The sequence below is a fragment of the Ambystoma mexicanum genome, chromosome 1p (assembly GCF_040938575.1).
Source record: "Ambystoma mexicanum isolate Mex_15411 chromosome 1p, UKY_AmexF1_1, whole genome shotgun sequence".
Taxonomy (NCBI): Eukaryota; Metazoa; Chordata; class Amphibia; order Caudata; family Ambystomatidae; genus Ambystoma; species Ambystoma mexicanum.
The window spans coordinates 243,506,698-243,528,233 of record NC_090921.1 but is presented as its reverse complement, the minus strand read 5'-3'; the positions used below and the strand labels follow the sequence as shown (position 1 = coordinate 243,528,233).

General features: G+C 44.3%; 1 protein-coding gene across 1 annotated transcript in view; it reads right to left on the bottom strand.

The window, feature by feature from the left end:
* Positions 1–5,692: 5,692 nt before the first annotated feature.
* The window catches only part of LOC138568659 (polyunsaturated fatty acid lipoxygenase ALOX15B-like), a 169,513-nt gene continuing 153,669 nt past the window's right edge, over positions 5,693–21,536 (bottom strand). The window contains exons 11-14 of the mRNA XM_069646449.1: positions 12,765–12,886; positions 11,793–11,893; positions 10,271–10,441; positions 5,693–6,138 (exon numbers count right to left, since the gene is read on the bottom strand). Coding sequence (XP_069502550.1) covers positions 5,959–6,138; positions 10,271–10,441; positions 11,793–11,893; positions 12,765–12,886 — 574 coding nt within the window. The 3' untranslated portion in view covers positions 5,693–5,958. The remainder of the gene's footprint in view (positions 6,139–10,270; positions 10,442–11,792; positions 11,894–12,764; positions 12,887–21,536) is intronic.

Below are 21,536 nucleotides of genomic sequence, written 5' to 3'. Positions count from 1 at the left end.
TTCCCAGGAGAGGCGTTTGTCAATGTGGAACCCTTAGAACTTTGTGCAGGTGGTGTACTCTGTGAAGCCCTCAATTTCATGGTTGGCAGGTGGTGTACTCTGTGAAGCCCTCAATTTCATGGTTGATGGCCAGGTCTGTATGTCTGGGTGTTTAGTGGCGTTGGTGAGGAGTAGGCATTTGGTCTTTGAGGGGTTGAGCTTAAAGTATGCACTGACATCCAAGACTATCAGCAAGAGGCAGGTTTTGAGCCTGTGTATTTCAATGAGTCGATCTTTAGGTAGAACCATGTGTCAATCAGTGGATGTGGATGTTGTCCCAGCAGCTCCATCTATAGACTGAAGATTACTGGGGAGAGTGAACCCTGTGGGACTCCACCGGTGACGGTAGCATTGGCGAGCTAGGAGACATCTGAACAAACTGCTTGCGGTTGGTAAGGTAGGACTTGATCCAGCATAGGACAATGTTGCTGATCCCCATGCACCGATGCATTGTGTCCATGAGCGCCAGGTGGTCTATGGTGTTGAAAGCAGCCAAGAGGTTGAGTACAACCAGGAGGCAAGGGTGGTCATCAAGGATGTTGAGGGAGTAGACCACCTGTATGGCTGCAGTCTCCATGCTGCATCTGGGTTGTAACCCAGATTGGATATTGGTGTAGTTGCGTGACTAATGCACTCAATCTTACCTAAAAAGGGAAAATGGGTAAAGGGAAGATAGTTACCAAGGTTGTCCGGCTCCGGAGTGGGTGTATTTGTCCTGTCTTTATGGATGGAGATCGAACTGTTGATCTCCAGTTAGGGAAGTAGCGCTTCTGTGGGGTGGGTCTGGAGGATGGATGCTGGGAGGATGTGGCTTGGAGGGCGGCTAGGGTTTCAACCATTAGTGTCTTGAATGTTGTCCAGGGTGTGGAGATTTCGCATGGAGGGATGTGAGGTGGGTCTGTGGATGTTGAGCTAGTGTCTATGTGCTGGCGAATCTTGCCGATTGACGATTGTGTGGATGTCAGTGGATTCTTTGATGGAATGTGGTATGGCAGGGTCAGCTGAAGGGTTGACAGTGCTTGACCGCTTTGAAGAGGGCTCTAATTTTGCTGTCAGCTTTTGTTAGTGTTCCGATAGAAGGCTTTGGCTGGGTTGATTAGTTGTCCGCGGGTGGCTCAGAGTTCCTTGAGTAGTACCAGGTCGGGAGTAGTCCTGGAGTGGCACAGCGCTTTCTCTCGTATCCCGATGACACTTGTTTAGGTTGAGTTCTTGGGTGTACCAGGTTGCCGACTGTCTCGGTTTGCAGGTGCGTTGTTTGAGGTGTCGATTGAGCCTCAGAGGGTGGTGTTCAGTGCTTCTGGGAGAGTCACAGTTTGGTTGGGGTTGTTTGGTCAATGTGAGTTGGAGGTTGGGGGGGGGGGGAAGTCTTCAGTGCAGGCAGCCACTGGGAAGTTCTTGATGGACCAAAAGGTTTGTCTGTAGGGGTTCTGCTGGGAGTGCTCAACGGGCGTAGTGTGCAAGATGTTGAAAGGCACGTCCAAGTGGTCAGACCAGTCAAGCGGGAGAGGAGAGCTGTAGTGGAGGGAAGGCAGTGCAGTGATTAAGTTGAGGACGTTACCTTTCTCGTGCGTTGGGACCTTGTGTGCAGTTTGAGGCTGAGGGTGTTAAGACCGAGGAGAGCTTCTTGCATCAGTTTGGAGGCCTTGTTGTCTGGGAGGTTGAAGTCACCTAGGAAGATATTGGCATGCATAAAGGACACGGTGGTGACCAGCCGGTGAAATCTTGATGACGGTAGTGTTGTGTTTGGGTGGTCTGTAGATGAGATGGAAGGTGACTGTCCATAAGGGGGAGCAGGAGGTGGCAGGAGAGGACTTTGAAGGCGCCAATGCTATTGAAGTCAAGTCTGGTGCTGGGCCATGAGATCTTGTGGATGACTGCGAGGCAGGTCGCCGGTCTTGCTCAGCCGGTCTCTGTTGGATACTTTAGCTATCGAGGACAAGGACATCTAGGATGGGGGTGGAGGTGGGAATTAGCCAGGTCTCTGATGAAGATGGCGTCAAGGTTGTGTGTACTGATGAGGTCGGCAACGTGTGCTGCATGGGCGATAGCTGCGCGGGCATTGGCGAGCATCAACTTCTGTGTTGTGGATGTTTAGGGGGTGCTGACGGGCTGGAGGCTGATGTGGAAGCTGCATTTCAGAGTCCATACATTAGCTGGTCTAGGACATTGGCATTGCCGGCTGATGGTGGGGATGGCCTGGAGAACGTGCATGGCAGCACAGGCTTACATGTTGTCTGAACTAGTGTTTGGGCCCTCCACCGGAACAGGTCCAAACAGGAATTGCCCTTTTCTTTGTCTGCTGTTCAATTCGGACTCCCGGGCAAAGATGCCCTTCTAAGAGTGAACAGAAGTGAAAGGTCAGGGCTCAGAAGGTGGGTGGGTTTAGGCCACGTGACCTAGATCCTCTTGCACCTGCTCACCAATGTTTAAGTTCTGCCCTTTGAATTGACGTCACAGGGCTAGGATACGCAAAGTAGATGGAACAAATGGGCAAACTATGCTCACATGAGGGCAGCGTTGGCTGAGCATGCCCCTTTGTTTCATAGCCATCTATGGGCCCCTCTACTTGCTAATGGCGATCTGAAATCATTTTAGTGTCTGCACAATACAAGAGGAGAGTTATTCATTTGCAAGTCAGTCTGGACCCACACATATAGGCAGTCCAGGATGAAAAGTAGGCAAGTCGTCTCTGAACACAAAGACCAACAGCAACCCCAGACATGTTTCTGCCTTGCTTATGATGCAGAGATAATGTGCGTCTGCCATTGCTCAGCATGCCCACCCATGACATTTTCATGCTGCCACAATCTGATATTCCCATTGCAGAGGTTTGAAAAGGATGTGTAGAAAAGAGGAACACTAGTGGTATATGTTGTATGCTTTATTGCCAAACAACCCAAAGCCCAACAGGACTCAACCAGCATACATCATAACTTGATGAGTAGAACATGGAACCCCATCACAGATAAACAAGTTGAAGACCTTGTGGAACCATAGCTTACATTCTATACATAAGGTTCCACTACCACCAACTCACACTAACACTTCACCCCCCCCCCCAAGAATACAAACAAAAACTAGACATCCTACAAATATGCATTCATACACTATGCACCAACCCCACACATCCTCACAAATTAACCACACACCCCACCACATGCTGAACAAGTTAACTACTCAAAACAATCTTTCAATTTACATGGCATCCTCTTTTCCTGAACAGGGGGACTACTCCCTCTTAGCACAGTTGGCACAGGCACCCCCTCCTCCTTCCTCCACAATAGGTGCCTCGGTCAACTGTCTCTCAAAAGCCACAGCTCTGGCCAACTGTCTCACAAGCAACAGCTCTGGCCAAGGGGAAAACACAGGAACTTGCATCAACCCTATCATTTCTCTCACCCACCAACTTGTCCGAAATGCTTTCCTCACCCGGTCTGTCAGGCACGTTCAAGGTATGCCCCTTCCTGGACAACCTCTTTTCCACCACAACTCTCCTCTTAATCCATCTGGACCCATCATCCAATTTCACGTATCCCTTCCCCACTTTGACAACAGTGCGAGGTTGCATGAATACACTGGTACCTTTAGTCACATACCGCAGATTCCTCATCTGCACTCGGTCTCCTACCAACTAGAACTAAAATGCTTCTTAACCTTCTCCTGCCTTGAACGAACTCAATCCAGCACCTCCTGCATGTCAACCTCTGAATGTGCACCACCACCCAAAGCTGACACTCAGCTTGGTGCCAGCCTTTCTGCCACAACACAAAAAGGGGAGCATCCCGTCAAAGAAGATGGAGTAAATCTGTATGCCTTGAGAGCCTCAGACAAAACACTACTCAACACAGACCATTCGCTACTGCTAACTGTGGCGCCCTTGACGTATGCTCATTCTTTCAACTAGACTGTTAGCTGCTGGGTTGTACAAAGCGGTTTTGTGAGGTCGTATGCCTAAGCTATGAATAAACTCCTGCATATGCACAGACACAAATTGCACCCATTATCAGTGACAATGCTTGCTGGCACTCCCTCTGTCGAAAACCCTCTTTAGGAAATCCACAACCTTTTCTGACGCGAGTTTCCAAAACCGTTGCCTCAACCCACCTAGATGTATAGTCTACGAGTACTACTATCTAAAATCACCCCCTAAAAATGTCCATGGACCCATTATGTCGACTGCAATTTTTATCCACACTACATTGGGACGCTCCACTGGGTGAACCGGCTGAGGTTTGGGCGCTACATATTCTTTAAACTCCCCTTCTACATCATCTTGGGCCACCAGTATAATTCCCTCAACCTTCCTTTGAAGAGGGAACTACCTAGATGCCCTTCATGAGCCAATCCAACAAGCCTGCCTCTCAAAGACATGGGTGGGACTAACCTTTGACCTCTTGAAATTCCCCCCCACGGTCCTTCAGACAGTGCTTACCATACATGACCAAAACCATTGTCCAGCTCTTTGCCCATGATGCCACTCCTAAGTGCGGCTCTAATTTTTGTCAAAGTCAGATTGCTAGCACTTTCCCTGTGCCACTCTTCATCAATGGCCAGAATTACACTGGCAATTATGGTACACTCCTCTTCCTTACCATTATCACAAACATCACTGACAGACTTAGGGAGACGTGACAATCAGCCACTACGTTTTTTGATCCTGGGATGTAGTGCACTGAAGTCTTGCATATCTGCCATCCATCTAGATATCCTGGCAGACACATTTGACAAACCCTTAGTGGTTAAGACATGTACAAGGGGCTTATGATCGGTCCTTAAACTGTATGGAACACCCCAAACAAAAGGTCCTGAAATGTTTGGAAGCCCAAACGGCAGCTAGAGCTTCCCTTTCAATGACAGCATACCTCTGCTCGGCATCCCTCAGTACCCTCGAAGCAAACACAATAGGGCGATAACCATCTCACTATTCTAGTACTGCACCAATACCTACTTCACTGGCATGGACAGTCAATGTCCTCACTTTAGGTGAAAACGAAGCCAAAGAAGGAGCCTGATCAACCTCCTCCTTCAAACCCTCAAATTCAGCCTGACAATTTGCTGACCACTCAAAATGCATTCCCTTTTTAAATAACACCCTTTTTAAGTAACACCCTCATGTTGACCGTCATTTCAGCATAGGAAGCAATAAAACTGATATTCCGTCAGACCCATAAAGGATCCGAGTTGTTACTTATTGACAGGAGCAGGTGTTTAAGCACCTTCACTAAACTCTCCTTGGGATGAATACCACTTTCATCTAAGGTGTGTCCTAGGTTTGTCACACTGGGTACATCTACGTGACATTTTTCCCACTTCACAGTGAGACCGCTTTCCTTCAACACATCCATCACCCTCAAAACCAAGGCATCATGCTCACTGCGATTCCACCCCTCAGAAAAGTGGCTATGCAGGCCCAATGTCAATGATGGAAAGCATTCAGATAAACTCAATACTGATCACTTAGGCCTTGTGGCCATTAGAACAACCCACATAATTGCTTCCCGATATTGGTCCACCATTACAAAAAACAAATTGACAGTTGCTATATACAAAGGTTTAGTGTGATTTGCTGCAAATAGTAACACATTAACAAAACCTCTTTAGCCTTGAAACTTTGAAGACAATTGAAAATCACAAAATGGCCACACTGGCATCCTTAACATTCGAGAGCTTTATTTGGTTGTTGGCCTGCAAAGTCATGCACTACCCGTGCTGATGCTCTCATTGGCTGCGTCACATTGATTCTAGAACATTCCGGAACTTTCTTGCCATTTGTTGAAATCAGACAATCTATGATGTGCTTGTGTCTCAGTTGTCAGATACTGGGTGTTCAGCGGATGTTCTTTCTGGATATCATTGGAATCTAAGGGTATGTAGGCTTTGGTGGGCAGTGCAGGGTTTTTGCTGGCTCCTTATTTACAGTTATATGGACACACTGTTCTCTATCACTTTGGGGTTCAGGTAGTTGTACTTTATGGGCAAGGATGTGTTTCTCTGTTCAATCTCTGCGGAAATCCCAGACAGACGTTCCTGGAATGCCCTGATGCACCGTTTGGGTCCCTCCTCCGTGAAATGTTCATCAGGGTAGGTGCCAAGACGTCTCTGAAAAATAGGACATGTGAAAAAAAAGGTAAGCAAATTGTACGTGAGGCAAGGAACACAAGTTGTCTTCGTGGGACAATTAATCCAAACATGCAGGGGGGAATACTAGGGTGTTTTAGGACTTTGAGAAGATTTAAATCGGACTAACTGTGGAACAACTCCAGCACTATTTAATCAACACTCTAATCAATTTGACATGAATTGTTTACTACAACTGTTTTGGATTACTAGTGAATAGTCTCACTTTCAGGCTTGTGATCAAATAAATGTCCTGGCCCAAATAGGTGCTTAGGACTCTGGAGACCAGGAAAGCCAGTCTACAAGAGTCCTCAGGCGAGTAACATGAGCTACTTGGAGGGGGTGGGGTGTAGTAGATATTCCTAAACTCCTCCTCGTACTCACAAACCCATGCCCAACACCACATATGCCTACCAGGTTTCTTTCCAGTCTCCCATAATTTCACGATAATAGTAGCAACGGCACTCTTATTCTCCAATAGAATGGTAGACTCACGTGAGATGCATGCGTTAGCTTTGTATCTTCATCATGGAGCTCAGGCTAAAGCGCATCCATTGAGCGCCCTCCATATGCCAGTTCTTTTTTACATGAGAATTCAACCATGCCAGAACCCAGCATTGTCAGTGACTCTGCTCATGGTAGATGCTTTGTGGCGAACAGCTCACACTGGGAGCTGCAGGTTCCTTGCATTTGACAGAATGAGCCGAGCTAAGCAGGCCGCATACCTATTCTCACAGCAGTTACGGGATATTCCATAGTACCAAAATGGCCACCAGTCCTAAAATTATCTGAGTAGCATGATAAACCAATCATAAAGACTCCAATGGAGAGTGAATGAACTCTCATAATTGGGATGCAAACACTAGAACGGCCCTAAAGCACTTAGACTGGGGCATTTGGGTCAGTCGCAGGGAGAAGGCTGAACGAGTCCGGAGCTTGGAAGGGCTAAAATGGCTTGCATCATATGAGCAGAACCTCCTCGACATCAAGGGCTGATTTTTGCAGGTCATATAGTCTGCTTCCCCAGCAAGAGCCGAGTGAGCTCAAAGGCCGAAGAGAGGAGACAGGTGTGAGTAAAAGGTCTAAGACAGCGGAGGAATCTGAAAGAGCTAAAAGGTCTGAAGGAGCTGCGGGAGTTTAGACCTGAAAGGGTTGAGTGGCCTTGATGAGCTGTGAAACCGAGACAAACCTGCCCGGGAGGGTGAGGATATCTGGGCCCTGGATGTGGAAAGTGACCTGGATGCTATATCCCAGGAACTGTAACGATAGTGAATTTGGCATTGAACTGTAGACATGGGACTAGGGTTTCAAGAAACATGGTAGATTCTATGTCACTGAGGCTGTGCCAAGGCTACCAAACCAGCAAGAGGTCAGCTGGGTGCTGTAACACCGAGACAGTCCAGAAGCATACAAGATGCTGTATCTTGGAACCATGAGGAATTTAAACCGAAAACCATAGGATGAGGGGAACCCCTTCTACAGGAAGTCTCATGTGCTCCATCATTTGTCCCTTTCCGACACCTGTTCCTAAGACTGTTCAGAGGACACATTTTCCTTTTGAGAAACCCCTAGAGAATAAAGGTTTTTATCCAAATATGCATTGTGACAAACATAAGTCACTTTGAAATATCACATGTCATCTTCGATAGACTGCCGCAGGCGCCAGGGCTAACCATTACTATGGATGTACAATATTTAAATATGACAGATATTAACAGACTTAAGAATTGTTTTCTCCAATTATGCCTATATAGAAACTTGAGAAAAATAATTTGCTGGAAAGTTTGTCAGCAAAGTGCAGCACACTTTACTAGAAACTTCACTTTGCTAAAGTGCAGCAAATGCTCATCTCTAGGTTTTTCCAGTAAAGCCAATAGAAATTTCAAACAAAATTACAGATAAACTTTAGCTTTATATTTCTGTCAGAATGAAACTATTGCAGGTTTTGCAAACCAGTGCATTTATATTTATATTTTTATGGCGGTTGACCACAGATGCCGATTCTATTTTATGTGGGAACAAGGTTCCCAATCTCACGATTGGAATGAAATTCAGTCCACAGTTTCTTGAAAATTGGTGAATGCAATATTGCCAAATTTCGCATTCTTCCCACCTCTGTTACGAGGGGGAACAGAGCATGTAACGGGAATAGTTCATTCTCTGTAGACAAAGGTTGGAGAAATACCAACACGAGCCGAGGTGAACCTCAGGAAACAGTCCCAGAATAGAGGAATGCATCAAAGTGAAGAGGCCCAATTTAAAATGAGTAGGTGTTGCCAGCCTCACCCTTATTCACACAAACATGCCAGCAAAGGTCATATCAATAGACAAGGACGAGCGAATAGCTTCTACCTCACTAAAAGGTCAAATCTAGATCATATATGGTAGAGCACATCATTCCCGGTACTGGAAGAAGAATAGTTCTAGCAAGAAGCACAAAGCATATAGGACTTGGCTGCAGATGTGTCATGCTGGGAGGATATAATGGATGGAATAATGGAGGAGTAACAATGTGTCACGACGGAATAGTAGAAAGGGCTGTGAACCTGCCTTAATGGAGGTAAAGAATACGTCCTCCACGACATGGAACTGGGACCTTCTGTCTGAATATAGTTTCCCCTCATAGGCCACAGAGTTCACTCCGAGAAAAACATATTCCTGGCTACCCGGATATTGGGGCCTCACAGATCACTGATAATGCTCCTGTGTCCATGTGTCCATGTGTCCATGTGTTGCCCTAGGTTCTGAGCTTTGCAAGTCATTTTCACTAGGCTTATTCCAACAAGTGCCATGAAACATGCAGAAGCAATATCAGTGAAAACTACACAAATAAAACATGTCCAAATAGCTAAAATGGCAACAATTACACGAACATGTACATAAGGAAGTGACCCTTGTGCTATTATATCCATGTCATTCCGAACTTTTAAACAATTAGGTTGCATAAATTATCTCTCGACTCATTTCATAATGAAATTATTTTTTCAGATTCAGGGGACAGGTTGGCATAAAATGGGCTCAATATACAAATAGTGCAGAATAGATTAACAGTCTTACATGCTTGGTATCAGAAAAATCCACTATTTTAAAGGGGGTGGCAACTGGCAAGATTACTGAAATGTAATTTGATTAAAAGGGGTCAGGGTTATGAAGGTCCCATTTTGTGGAAATGTTTTTAAGAGCCATAACTTTATTTCATGGTATATCATTCTCATTTGACTTTCTATTCTCCAAGTCAGCTGCTGTTCATCAGCCCAATCGTGATGCCTTCATCTGCCTATAGGTATCCAGTTGTACTAGGTGGTGAGGGGCGGGCGGCGTCGAGAGCGTCACATATTTACTCTTCAGATGCAAAAGGGCAGGATTACAAATTGTGAGGTATTTGGTGCATACACACAGGTGCATTAAACAATGTTGTGTCCTTGTTTAGGGGCATGAAATGTCCCAAGGGATGCTAATACGGGGGGGATACACGGGACATCCCAACAATATCACAGAAATATCCACCAGCATAGCATCAGGAGATGTAGAAAAGACAGCCAATAGGGGAGCATGTTTTGGAACCAAATCACACTATTGATGCTGCACTTAGGTAAGTTCAGGACAGTAAAAACTGGTGCAGCTTCTACTGGGAGATTAATGATGAATGGCACTTCTCTCAGTTGAGAGATGTCAAACTATTTCAAGTGCTGCTTTAGTGATGTGGCACCAACACATGTATAGAGGGGACTATACAGAGGGTGGGGAGGTTTCAGGTTGCATAAAACTCTAACAGATACCATAGCGTATGGCATTTGCTTTTATTAAATCCTCTCCATTGAAGATTTCAAAATAGGTACGAAAAGGGGGGGGGGGGTTACAATGTTGGATCTTGACAAGCATGACAAAAAGGGAGAACATCAAAGTACTGTTGCACTCTTTGGTTTGTTCAATGTTACGTCTCACGATCCACCACATAAGGACTATGAAGGGTTTCCTTAGGCAAAGCTGTGCGACTTTACATGCACTTTAAACCTCAAAGCTATGGCTCCTGGTCCAGTTACAATGTGGCCCCAAGTTATTCACTGGTTGGGCGTGGGAGGCAGCAGGATGAAAGTAGTGAGACCGCCCTTACCTTGTCCCCAGGCTCATTACTCAGGGTCCAGACAGTCGTCATTATGTTGGTGGTGATGCCCACCTCAGGCAGGGCTTCCAGGACGCTTTCCATTGTTGCCAAGCCCTTGGTCTTGGGAGGAGGCTGGCGCATTGAGCTGGGACCGTTGGGCATCCAGGAGAGGAAATCAAACTACAGCGCCCAATACAACAAGAAAAACACGATTTCACTGTGGAGACACCTCGGGAAGCAGGAGGTTAACAGGCAGATTATAGAACATGTCGGAGCGAGTTTAAACCCATTAAAGAATCATTTCTAATGACATTGCCACATCATGGGAGCAGGATAGGTAAGCGGTCATGCTCGCTCAGCCAGGGCACACGTACAAAAAGCTACCCCTTGCCAGCCACACCTACTACCCATTATCTATTGGCCTCAATCACCCCAGTTTTAGCCCCTAAAATTACAGAATCACTTTCTAGTGTGCGTTTTGAAAGTTTTTCTAGGATTTGTGACAAGAGCAAATTCCAGAAATGGCACAAACCAAAAGGGAAAAAAAATGTATTTGGCATATTCAAAATAAGTTAGATGAATCTTCAGTATGATCCGCTTGGAGAAAAAAAAAAAGTAAATGTAAGGACATTAACAAGACTCGAGTGCCACAATCCTAACACTACTGCGGGTTCAATATTATCCAATGAAAATTAAGGTCTATATGTAGATGTGCCAAGGCAGAAACAGGTTACAGGCTTAATCTCACATTGCCCAATGTAAGCCTTGCTGTGGCATTTTAGGTCTGAAGACCAAAATGTGCAACCATACAATTCTATCCAGTGACATTTTCAAAATGTATGTAATGTTTAATAGGGATGGGTGAAGTTCCCATGGCTTTAGGGCAGAGCATGAATCCTGCATGTATGATTGGGAAGATTTGGCTAAACCAGACAAGAGCAGGGCTTCATCCAGCAATTCTATACCTTGCAAACAGATGGCAGATTGGATGCCCGCTTCAGTAGTTATATGGGCAGGATATTCACCCGCCTCAAATGTTAATTTATTCCATTTTCTTTTTTCTAAATGCTCCAAATGTTGGAAGATAAGGCAGCGGAGGCAGAGTGTGAACATATTTCAAGGGTCAAGTATAAAGCCAGTTAGAATTAGCTTCATCACTGCACCACATCTGCCTTATTTACAAAGGGCCCAATTTAGTTTATAGTCGTTTCCCTACTGTCCCATCATTAGCTTGGCACATATGAAATACTTTTTAAAGTCTCAAATTACAAGTCACAAGTCTTATTTACAAGTTCAAATTTAGAATAAGGTCAATTTGTTACAAACCCACTGCTCATAGTGTAGGTTAGCACTTACATTTAAACTCCAAGGAAGGTCATGATATGGGTATGTCATATTACAAACTACTGAAAGGGAGGCTCAGCCACAAATGCCCTTTGGAGAAGGACAGATGGTTCATGGAGCCGGTGGCTACAGCTGAAGCTCTGCAGATATTGATACCCAAAAATAGGTGCAGCGCATTCCGACTTACCTGCCCACTGTTGACAGCAGCATGCTGAGCTGAACATGTGAATATCACCATGGTCAGATACTTAATGAGCTCCGCACGGGTCTCCAGTGAAGAAGGGATGCCTGAGAGAAAAGCAACCAGAAAAAAAAACAGTAACTGCGATGGACATGTTCAGGAGCACCAGAACACCATATATATGAGTCACAATTCTGTGGAGTCCAGAGCCAGGCTATGGTGACACGAGTGGGCTTGTGATCTGTAGCACCAGCACTGCAATGCTTTCTGGTTATGGAAATGGAATACAGAGTGGTGGTGGTAGTAGTAGTTTGTCTTTTGTAATCTAGCTCTCTGGAATGCTCGAGTATTGCAAAGCAGCTTTCCTTCGGATACATGAATCGGGTCTGTTTCTTTATGTTGCATGAAAGAGCAGGATTAATTCACCCCAGTCCACTATAAGTGTTGGGTGACACTGGCCAATTCCCGTCTGCCAGTCTCTGCGTTTATGTCCTTTACAATTCCTGCTCCTCTTGAGCATCAGTCCGATAGCCATTTCAGACAAATCAGTGAAATGGTGGCAGTGGCAAGCCTCATGAGAGCCCAAATCCCCTGTAACCTGAAAGGAAATTGCATTGTATGATCTTTCACTCTTCACGACATTGTCTATTGGTATCTGTAGGATGCAGCAAACCAATGCCATCGATTGATCACAGGCACAAACACCCATATCACAAAGCTGAAGGCTTACTTTTTTTAAAAGCCAAGTACTCCGAGTGTGATATGCAATCACAGGGCTTGCAGAAAAAGAGGGATACCAAACGCTCTCCCCATCAAACCCCAAATGATACCTATACAGCTCGGTAGGCTTCAAAAGTCAATTTCCCGATATTCGAATTTCAAACATTTAGTCAGGCTGGACGTCTCACTATTGGGGATCTGGTTTACAAATATGTTGACAGCCACCAAGCTTCCAGCACTGAGGTTATCCAATCTTACCCGAGGATTCTCTTTCCAAGAAACCTTCTTTGAAGATGGCGGCCACCCAGGCCTGCAGCTCGGGGTCCTTCTGAACGCTCTCCTCACTCTTATAGTAACAGTCAACAATGCCCGACACATAACTAAGAGAAAAGGGAGGAATTTAAATTAAATATCTACTCAACCCAACCGATTACAAGCACAGTGGTATTATGGGATCTTTATAATGCCATTATGTGATCCAACATATTCCAACCTCCTGCAAGCACTACAAGATTAGGATAGTTTATTTATGAACTTTTACCAGCAACTTTACTACCGCCAAGCACTAAAGCAATACAAAAACGACCAAAAAAACATTTACTGGTGACTTTACTAAAACCCGACATTAAGTAGCTTCTTACAATCAATGTCCGCCACCCCCCCCCCCCATTTCCCATCCAAGCCGCAAACGTAGCCGAGCCGAAAACCTAGTACGCCATTGACTATCCATACATGTGTGCCACATAATCCGACCTGTGATAAGGAGTGCCCATGCTCGCCAGATATTACCACAAACACTAAACCACCTTGCGATTCCCTGCGCCCTTTACTTTTGAGGAAAGTAAAGGAATTGAAACACCTTTGTGTTTGAAGTTTGTAATTTTGCAAGAAATGCAAAACAAAAACAGAAGTCCATGACATGTTGCTCCACTGGTTATAAAAGAAGGTTGCAAACTGCAGATCCTTACCGGAATCTTACAACTTTCAAAATGTTGCAATTTGCCTTTATTTCCTTGAGTGTATCAAATACACATTACTTCACATGTTTTACAAACGCTACCACGTCACTAGTGGAGCTATGGCCCCACGCCAGTGCTGCCTCCTGATGACTTACACAAGTATTCCTAAGACGGTGTTTCAACCATCTACTCCTTAGGGCAGATTAAAGGCAGTTGTATCAAAGTAACAGGCACAGAGGCGTCCAAACAGATCCTGACTCTTCCACCTCCCTTCTACCATTCTTAGTAGGAAAGACCCGATGTATAATTCAACATAAAGAAAAAAACATTTTGGAATCGTGGATCCCATTAAGATAGGATTCCTGTCCACATGGAAATATTGGGAAAGTCTAGGATTAAAGGGCCTTCACACAAGACGTTGCCTTTCTTCTCCCAGTTTCTTTTCTTCAATGCCGCCATATCTGATTTGGTAATTTTAGGTGGTGCATCCCACAAATGGCCCAAGCCAAGCTCAACCAGACCTCATCCAATTGCTCGGAATAACTACATGGACTCGCAGCTTGGCTGAGCAAGTAGCTCCTTCAAATATCTACACCGAGTGGGCCATGAAGACTCCTATCCTGACCCATAGTGTCAGCGTTGCCTCATCCTCAAAGTGGTTTAACACCCAGATCTTCCTCCTTTAGGATTTTTTAACCACCTTCTGCAGAGCATGTACATTTATATGACCTCAAGCATAGAGGGAACAGTCTGCTGTCCATAAATCAAATACCCCCACTGCAACCTTTTCCTAGACACTGGTTGGTTTCTCATCTTTCCACGAGTCAGAAGTAGAAAGACTGTTCTACCCAAAAAAATTGAACCCTTGAACTTGCTCTAGAACCACTCCAATTAACGATCATATATCACAGCTGGTTCTGCCTGCATCAGGCAGATACTTTGCTCAAAGGTGTAGGCTCCCCATAGAAACACCCCTCCGTACTGGTGTTCAGATGGAACCAGTGCCCTTCCACTGCTGTACCCCCGTCCTAAATAGCTTCTAGAAGGCATTGCATGAAGCGTCCAGAAAGGAACTAGGCATGTAATTTGCAGGGTTGCACTTGCACACCTTTTTAAATATGGTGTTTCCAGAAGATCTAACTGAGCCGTTACATAGTGAGACAACCATGCAACACTAACCTCCCCAAGTGAAAAGGGGGGGAGGGGGTGTTAGAGGATTCCGCCTGGGTGTGTCAATATCAATCGGTTTATCATAGCCAACTCCCCACATCTGTGCTACAACCATAGGGGAAACAAATTATTCCTCAAACTGTCTCTAGTGATGTTACTCCATTCTTTGGGAATAGCCCTTCATTCTCCATGTGACCAGTGACCAAAAAGCCTGACTGTCCTCATCAAGAATTGCCTGGGTCCAAATCATCCCAGGCTCGCTCTTGTTCTAGGCTTATTTGACACAAACAAGCTACCTACACTGGTTCCTAATCAGGCAAACTAGTAGATGGGGTTCCCCTCCATTGGTTATATTTTCCAAATAGCCTGGCATAGTGCTCTCCTCTTGCCACAACATTCATTATCAAACCAGGAATGTCTTTAGGACCCATTTTAATGGCAAGAATTTACAGCAATACTAAGACCTAGAGTGTCCTGAAAAGCTTTGCTCACCACAATCATTTTAGTCCAGCACTCATCCTCAAGTTCAATATACTCTGCATATTCTGTATAATAGGACAGTGGATAAACAGAAGAATGCTGGTTAAATCTTTCACTACTTCATGCTCCAGCCATTAGTTGCAACCAATGTCTCAACCAGACCTTCGACCTTCACATCTCTTGGCAGATGTAAAGAGGATAATAGGCAAGGGATCATTGTTGCTTTCCATCTTTGAGACAACCCTAAAGTCATTAAAGTGCATCCACGCATAGAATGCCAAAAAAAAAAAAAATCATAGAAGACCCAGAATGTGCACAAAATGTGTTTCCCACTAGGCCATCCCTTTATTATCTCACATCTGCTCCAAATGTTAATTGTCTCATCAGTTGACCACCCCCCACATCACCAATTGAGCAAAATATAGTAGGATCCCACTCAGGGCATTAGATGCTCGTCTTCACTTTTCCCCCGCACATAAGCTGTGCTCCCCACCCCTTTTTAATACTGGCCCAAACTGCAGTGGGGTTCATAATGGTTGAGAGATGTGTCATGACTGGTCTTTGGGGTAGTTCAAATGATAGGTTGGGTATAATCCCACGGTGCAGCCTCTGCCCCCCTACAATCTTATTAATCAGAAAAATTGTGTGGCCAACACCAGAATGCCAAGGAACAAATTCTTACCCTTATACATTTTCAACATTAAAGGTAATCAAATGTCTCTAGTTTTCACACAGCGACATGCCTTTATACTTTTCAATATAGGATTACTCAAAACTCAAATAGGAATGCATAAAGAATGATCGCACACTTACATTTATATCATGAATAATAATTCTCTTCTAGAGATAATATAATTAGAAGTAGATTAGTCTAACAAGCAATTTCCAATAAAATTAGTGTTAAGAAAAGGACACTGCATTTATTCACTTAAATGATTAGCTGTATGCTTTAGAAAACTATGCATAGCCATCTAAAATATGGTAAAGTAAGACCAAAAATATGTACTCAAAGCACTCTAAAAAGGCAGGACTCGGCATGTGATGCCAATCCAGCCACTGAAAACCTATTAAAAATGAAAAGCTGAACACATCAAAATCACATTGCTACTAATGGCAAAAATAAAAAAATAAATGTGAAGCCAGGATTTAAAAAAACAGGTAACCAACAGCAATTCGCCTGCTGGGTTCCTCTCTCCCAGCCACCAGATGCATGTATGACACTTCTGTACACACTAGAAGACATGCAAGGGACACCGTTTTTGAAGTGCACAAAAGGTGCAGCTTGGTTGAGTGCATCCCAGCACTGTTCTAAACCATGTGAAAATTGAATAATTAAAACGGTTTAATGTCCATTTGAGCTTAACATTTTGACTAATTTGTGCTTCTAAAATGTTAGACAATCTCACAACTATCACTAGTGTCCTCTACTTGTCCTATCTATTTCCATTCTAGCACTAATCCCAAGAGATATAGATTTGTTTGTTCAGTGTCCAAGATCTTCTCCTTAACAAGACCCATTTCACCATATATAGGTTTGAAGTAAGCCTCGTCTCATCACATGAGACCTATCAGCCTATCCTGGCTCTCTTTTGGAACGCAAACTTCTTATCAAGACTAGTCCTTGTACAGGAGTCAGAATGCTGCAATTCGTCCATCTTTATAATGGTCCAACTATGGAAATGTTTCTATTCAGAGTTGCTAGTTCATCTACATATATAAATTCTCCAAGAATCTCTGCACTGGAGAATGTTCATGCACAGACCTCTTTGCCTTCACCTTTCCAGTGTGGTGAGCCGACTGAACTGTGATGTTACACAAGGCGTGAGTACCAAGGGAACGGGCTGGTCCAGCTGCTATTGGGGGTGCCTCTTGGTGGAAAGAGTGCGAGCAATCCTGTAGTATGGTCATCCCTACAAGACAACTTATCTGGGCAGCCCAAAACGATAACTTCCCACTGGCAGTATTGGGAAGAGTTTGACAATCTCTCATCCCCAAACTGACCTGCATCGCTGGAAGAAAACCAGTGATCTAGAGCGGTTTAGTCAGGGCAAAATGCTACATGAGCCTTCATACTAGATGCAGACATTAGGAATGCTGTCAGACAAGGATCTGTTCTAGACAAGAATTCAAGATAGCTCTGACATATATAGGACTATGCAGCTACGGAGTAACAGTTCATAGAAAACAGATGAATCATTACGGGGAGGCTCATTACCAGCTATTTAAATTTTTTTCAATTTTAATTGGTCATTTATAACACGCTTAATACCCAGAGGTTTCCAACTGCCGACCCGGGGATCGAACCGGTGTTGCTCCACATAGTCTTGCTTCCAAGCAGAGCGTGTTGCCTCTCTTAAGAGAAAGCCAGAGAGACTATTTTAAAGCCACCAACCAATCCCAGGGGCGGGCCAAATTAATGAAGATTACTAGACACTATGAAAAGCGCTGATGAGCCCAGTGCAGGTGTTATACTGGAAATGCATAGCCCGAATTATATGAGTAGTATGTTGGCCAGAAGCTAATCTCATCATGTGACATTGCAAACCGTGAAACCTGAATGAGACCATTGGGAGCTCCATTTTGTAAATGCCAGCCATTGTTTTTTTGTAACGCTTTCCAAAAATATTCTATGCTTCAAATCCACACAGTGGGAGGTCACAGCTTGAACTCAAATGCTAACGTAGACAGAAGAAATACATTGTTTTCTCCTCATGGAAAAGCTGTGCAAGAGCCGGGCCTAATCAGTAGCCCAGGTGCGGGTTGCCTTGCAAGCGCTGTTGTATGTCAATTATATCCAAGGTGCTCCTTCAGAGGATGGTATTTTCTCTGCCTCAGAACTGTCTGACCCTTAACTCACGAGCCGTAGCGACCAGATAGTGTTGGTTGGAATGTCTCCCTGCTAAGAACATATCATCCTCCCCAGCGCCAGTGCCCAGTGCCCAGTGTTCCCCATAACAGAAAACTGTCTCTGCAGCCTTTGCTAGAATACTAATGCTTAGACTGAATGAAGACTTGCCATAACTGTCAATTACTGAACCCTAGCTTGTTTGGCCCGCCCTTATACATGATTAATGTTATTGTAAACGATGATGTATCATCTATATGACTGCTTTAGCGCTGCCTCGCTCTCAGTGTCTGGGAACACACGTGAGGCGTCGAGACCCGGTCAGCCAACTGAGATACTTTGACTAATAAACTAGACCCGATTGGAATTCGAACCTCACGACTGGCGTGTCATTAAGTATATGGTTATTGTGCCTTTATTCCATATATGGACTAACAAAGATGGTACTCGAATAGGGACCCTCCCTGTGATGCTCCATTGCATATGTTGAAGGCAAGAACGAGTTGAGGACGAGGCTATCGAGCCGGGATCAGGTGGTGTTCGGGGCGCCCCTGCAGAAGTGATTAAAGACTCCACCGCAGATCTGTACACAGCTGATCCCTGATCGACGAGCAGCAGCTAGAGAGCATCGAGGCGAAGGTCCTGGAAGCGAGGCAAATTGTGCCAGACACATGGTCATGACGATTCTAGGTTGCGTCTGTATATGGGCGAATTGCATCCTGAGAGACAAATTGATCAGGTGAGTCGTGCCGATTCTTAAACATCCTGATATTGAGTGTTGCACTTGAAAGTACAAACGCCCAGGGTAAGAAGAGGTCAGAGTTAACCATGCCTGGTAAATTGTCTTCCTGTCTAGTGAGTTTTTTCACTGCGGTAGACCGTCTTTGGAAACTGGCCAGTCCGCGCCACCCGAGGGGTCGCCAGCACATGACATGTACATTAAATATGGAATAGGGGCAATAGTGTAATGCGGTTTGGCATAGGCAGACCAGACTATCAGACCTTCAGTGGCCGAATAATGGGAGCTTCAAACTAGCACATATAGAACATTTAGAATCAGTTTTGCTACACAAAAAAAAAAAAAGGCCAGACCTGCAATGTTCAATGTTGTAAGGGAATGGAGAAAGGAAGCGAATCAACGCTTGAAAAGTAGAGAAACATGCACGTAGACAAATCTACTGCAGAGAAAGCGCTAGAGCATGATCAACAGAAGCAGACAGAACCCATTAGGAGCATGGATAGGGCCTTCCAGTTAGACATACAGAAAATATATTCTTCACAATATTTGCATACATCAGACAAACTGATAAAGATATTGAATGAGCGAAGTGATCCTCCAAGTACACCGCCTCCCTATGTACCACCTGTTGCCATTCCCACGATTCCATCTCCACCTGCAGTAGCCGTCCCATCTGTGCCCATGACATCATTCCCTCCACCTCCTACAGAGCATGAGTTATACGCTTTAGCTGGCAGTTCCCCACCAACAGAGACCAAAAGAGGAACTATTAGACTGACTCCTAGTACAATTAGTAAGGCACGGAAAGACGAACTGAAACAGTGGGCTGAAACGTATATTGATGCTGGCAATTGAGTGTCTGTGCAAAGTTCCATATCCGATCATAGAGGCCTTGGTGAACAGCAGGTAGTTAGAATTAATGGGAGATTATCTTGTTAAAATATGGAGTGGTTTGATTGTCCTTTCCAATTTGCAAGATAATGCAGCAAAAATACGAGAACATGTAGGGTAAATTTGTGTTTAAGCGAGAACTTGATCGATTGCATAAAGAAATCATGAGTAAACATGAACTGCATAAGTCATGTCCAGAAACAATTTCTTCCGCTGTTGAAACCTGTTAGTAAAGAGACGTGAATTTGTACGCGAGATGCGCTTGGATGGATTACGGATGCCGCCATTTCCCAGATTGCAGTGCATGATACGTTTAGTCCATATACACCAGAAATGAAGAGAAAGGTGTTACAGGTTATCATTGAGTATTTACAAGATGAATGCATGAAAAAGAAGGTTTGTGGTCCTGCTGATTTGATGACGATTTATAAAAGAGCATTTTCGTCTGACACCGGAACTACTTTTTCCCTTGATTTGGCTTTTTTGCTTAATAAAAAAAACAGATGTAGAATCCCCTAAGTTGCAATTACCTATGAGGGAGGTGCCTCCCTCATTTGCCCCGAAAGTAGAGGTTGCCGCTGATTGAGTGATTCCGGCGCGAATGATAGAAGCCCATTATATTGCATATAGTTTGTACATGTTCCCTTTTCAAGGCAAGAAGTGAACACTATAAAGCAGACAGTCCCTGACATTTGGAAAAATCCTGCAGATTTCTAGAAGGAAATTGAATCAGATTTGAATTCATCTGTTTGAGTGACATTTATTTTTTTGTTCTCTTTGATACTTCCTGCGGCCATATGGAAGCATATTAGAAGTATAAATGATGTGCCAATGTTAGGCGATACTTGGGGAAACTTTGATCAGAGTTGATAGTGAGAGGCAGGCTGGGGAGAAACCTCTGCAAGTCATCTTAACTTTGCCTTCATGAATAGTAGAGAAATTGAAAACTTTAGTGCCTGAGAAGAGAATAGTTTGGAACAAATTGTCTGCTTGTCTACAAGGCAAATCGGAATGAGCAACAGTTATTAACCGGTTTGAAGATGTATTTGCAGATTTTAGTGGTCAAGATCTAAATACCGAACCCGTGAAGAGATTTAAGTTTGTGCGAGGATGGTTACCAGAAAATCAGACATTCATAACATCTAAAGGGCATGGCAAGCAAAATCACAAAGCAAAGTATTACATATGGCCCAATATTATGAGAACTGAGTAAATTCAGAAAAGGATAAGGAAATAAGAAAGAGGAGATTTTAAAACCGGAGTGTTACTGCAGTAGCCAAAAATAAGAGGTGGCGGAAATGCACTGCCTAGAGTCCAATTTGCATCATCATCCAACATGCAAGGGGGTCCAATAGGAATAAACCAATGTGCCTATTGTAGACAAGGCCATTGGCAAGCACAATGCCCACAATTACACAATAGGCATGGGACTATGTCAAAAAAACTGTAGAGGTTGGCCAGGAATAGCGGCCCAGAATAGAAACCAGATGCAGCCACGTCAGGATACTCAGGTTAAATCAGAATCAACAGCAGAATGGTGGAAAAGTTTGATAATCCCTGCAATGAATATTACTATGGAGACTTTACATCTGATGTACTGTTCCCCTAGGATAGCCCGAAACAGGGGTTGGAACCAGTGCCTATTGCCGTTGCCCAGAAAGGGCCCTACATAGAAATGAAGATTGGGAATAGGGAGCAAATCTTTCTAGTGGCCAGAGATGCACAGAAATGTTAATCGATCATCAGCGGGTTCCAAATCTACCACTGTCAGGGCATAGAAATGTCTCAGTAGGGTTCTCAAGTACGCCAGTAATTAGTCCAGTTTCACAACCAGTGCCAATAACAATGGGTCCATTTACTGAATCTTGTCCGCTTCTTTTGACGACAAATTGTGTCGAAAACTTGTGATTGAATCTATTGAAGAAGTTGAATGCAGTAGTATTGTT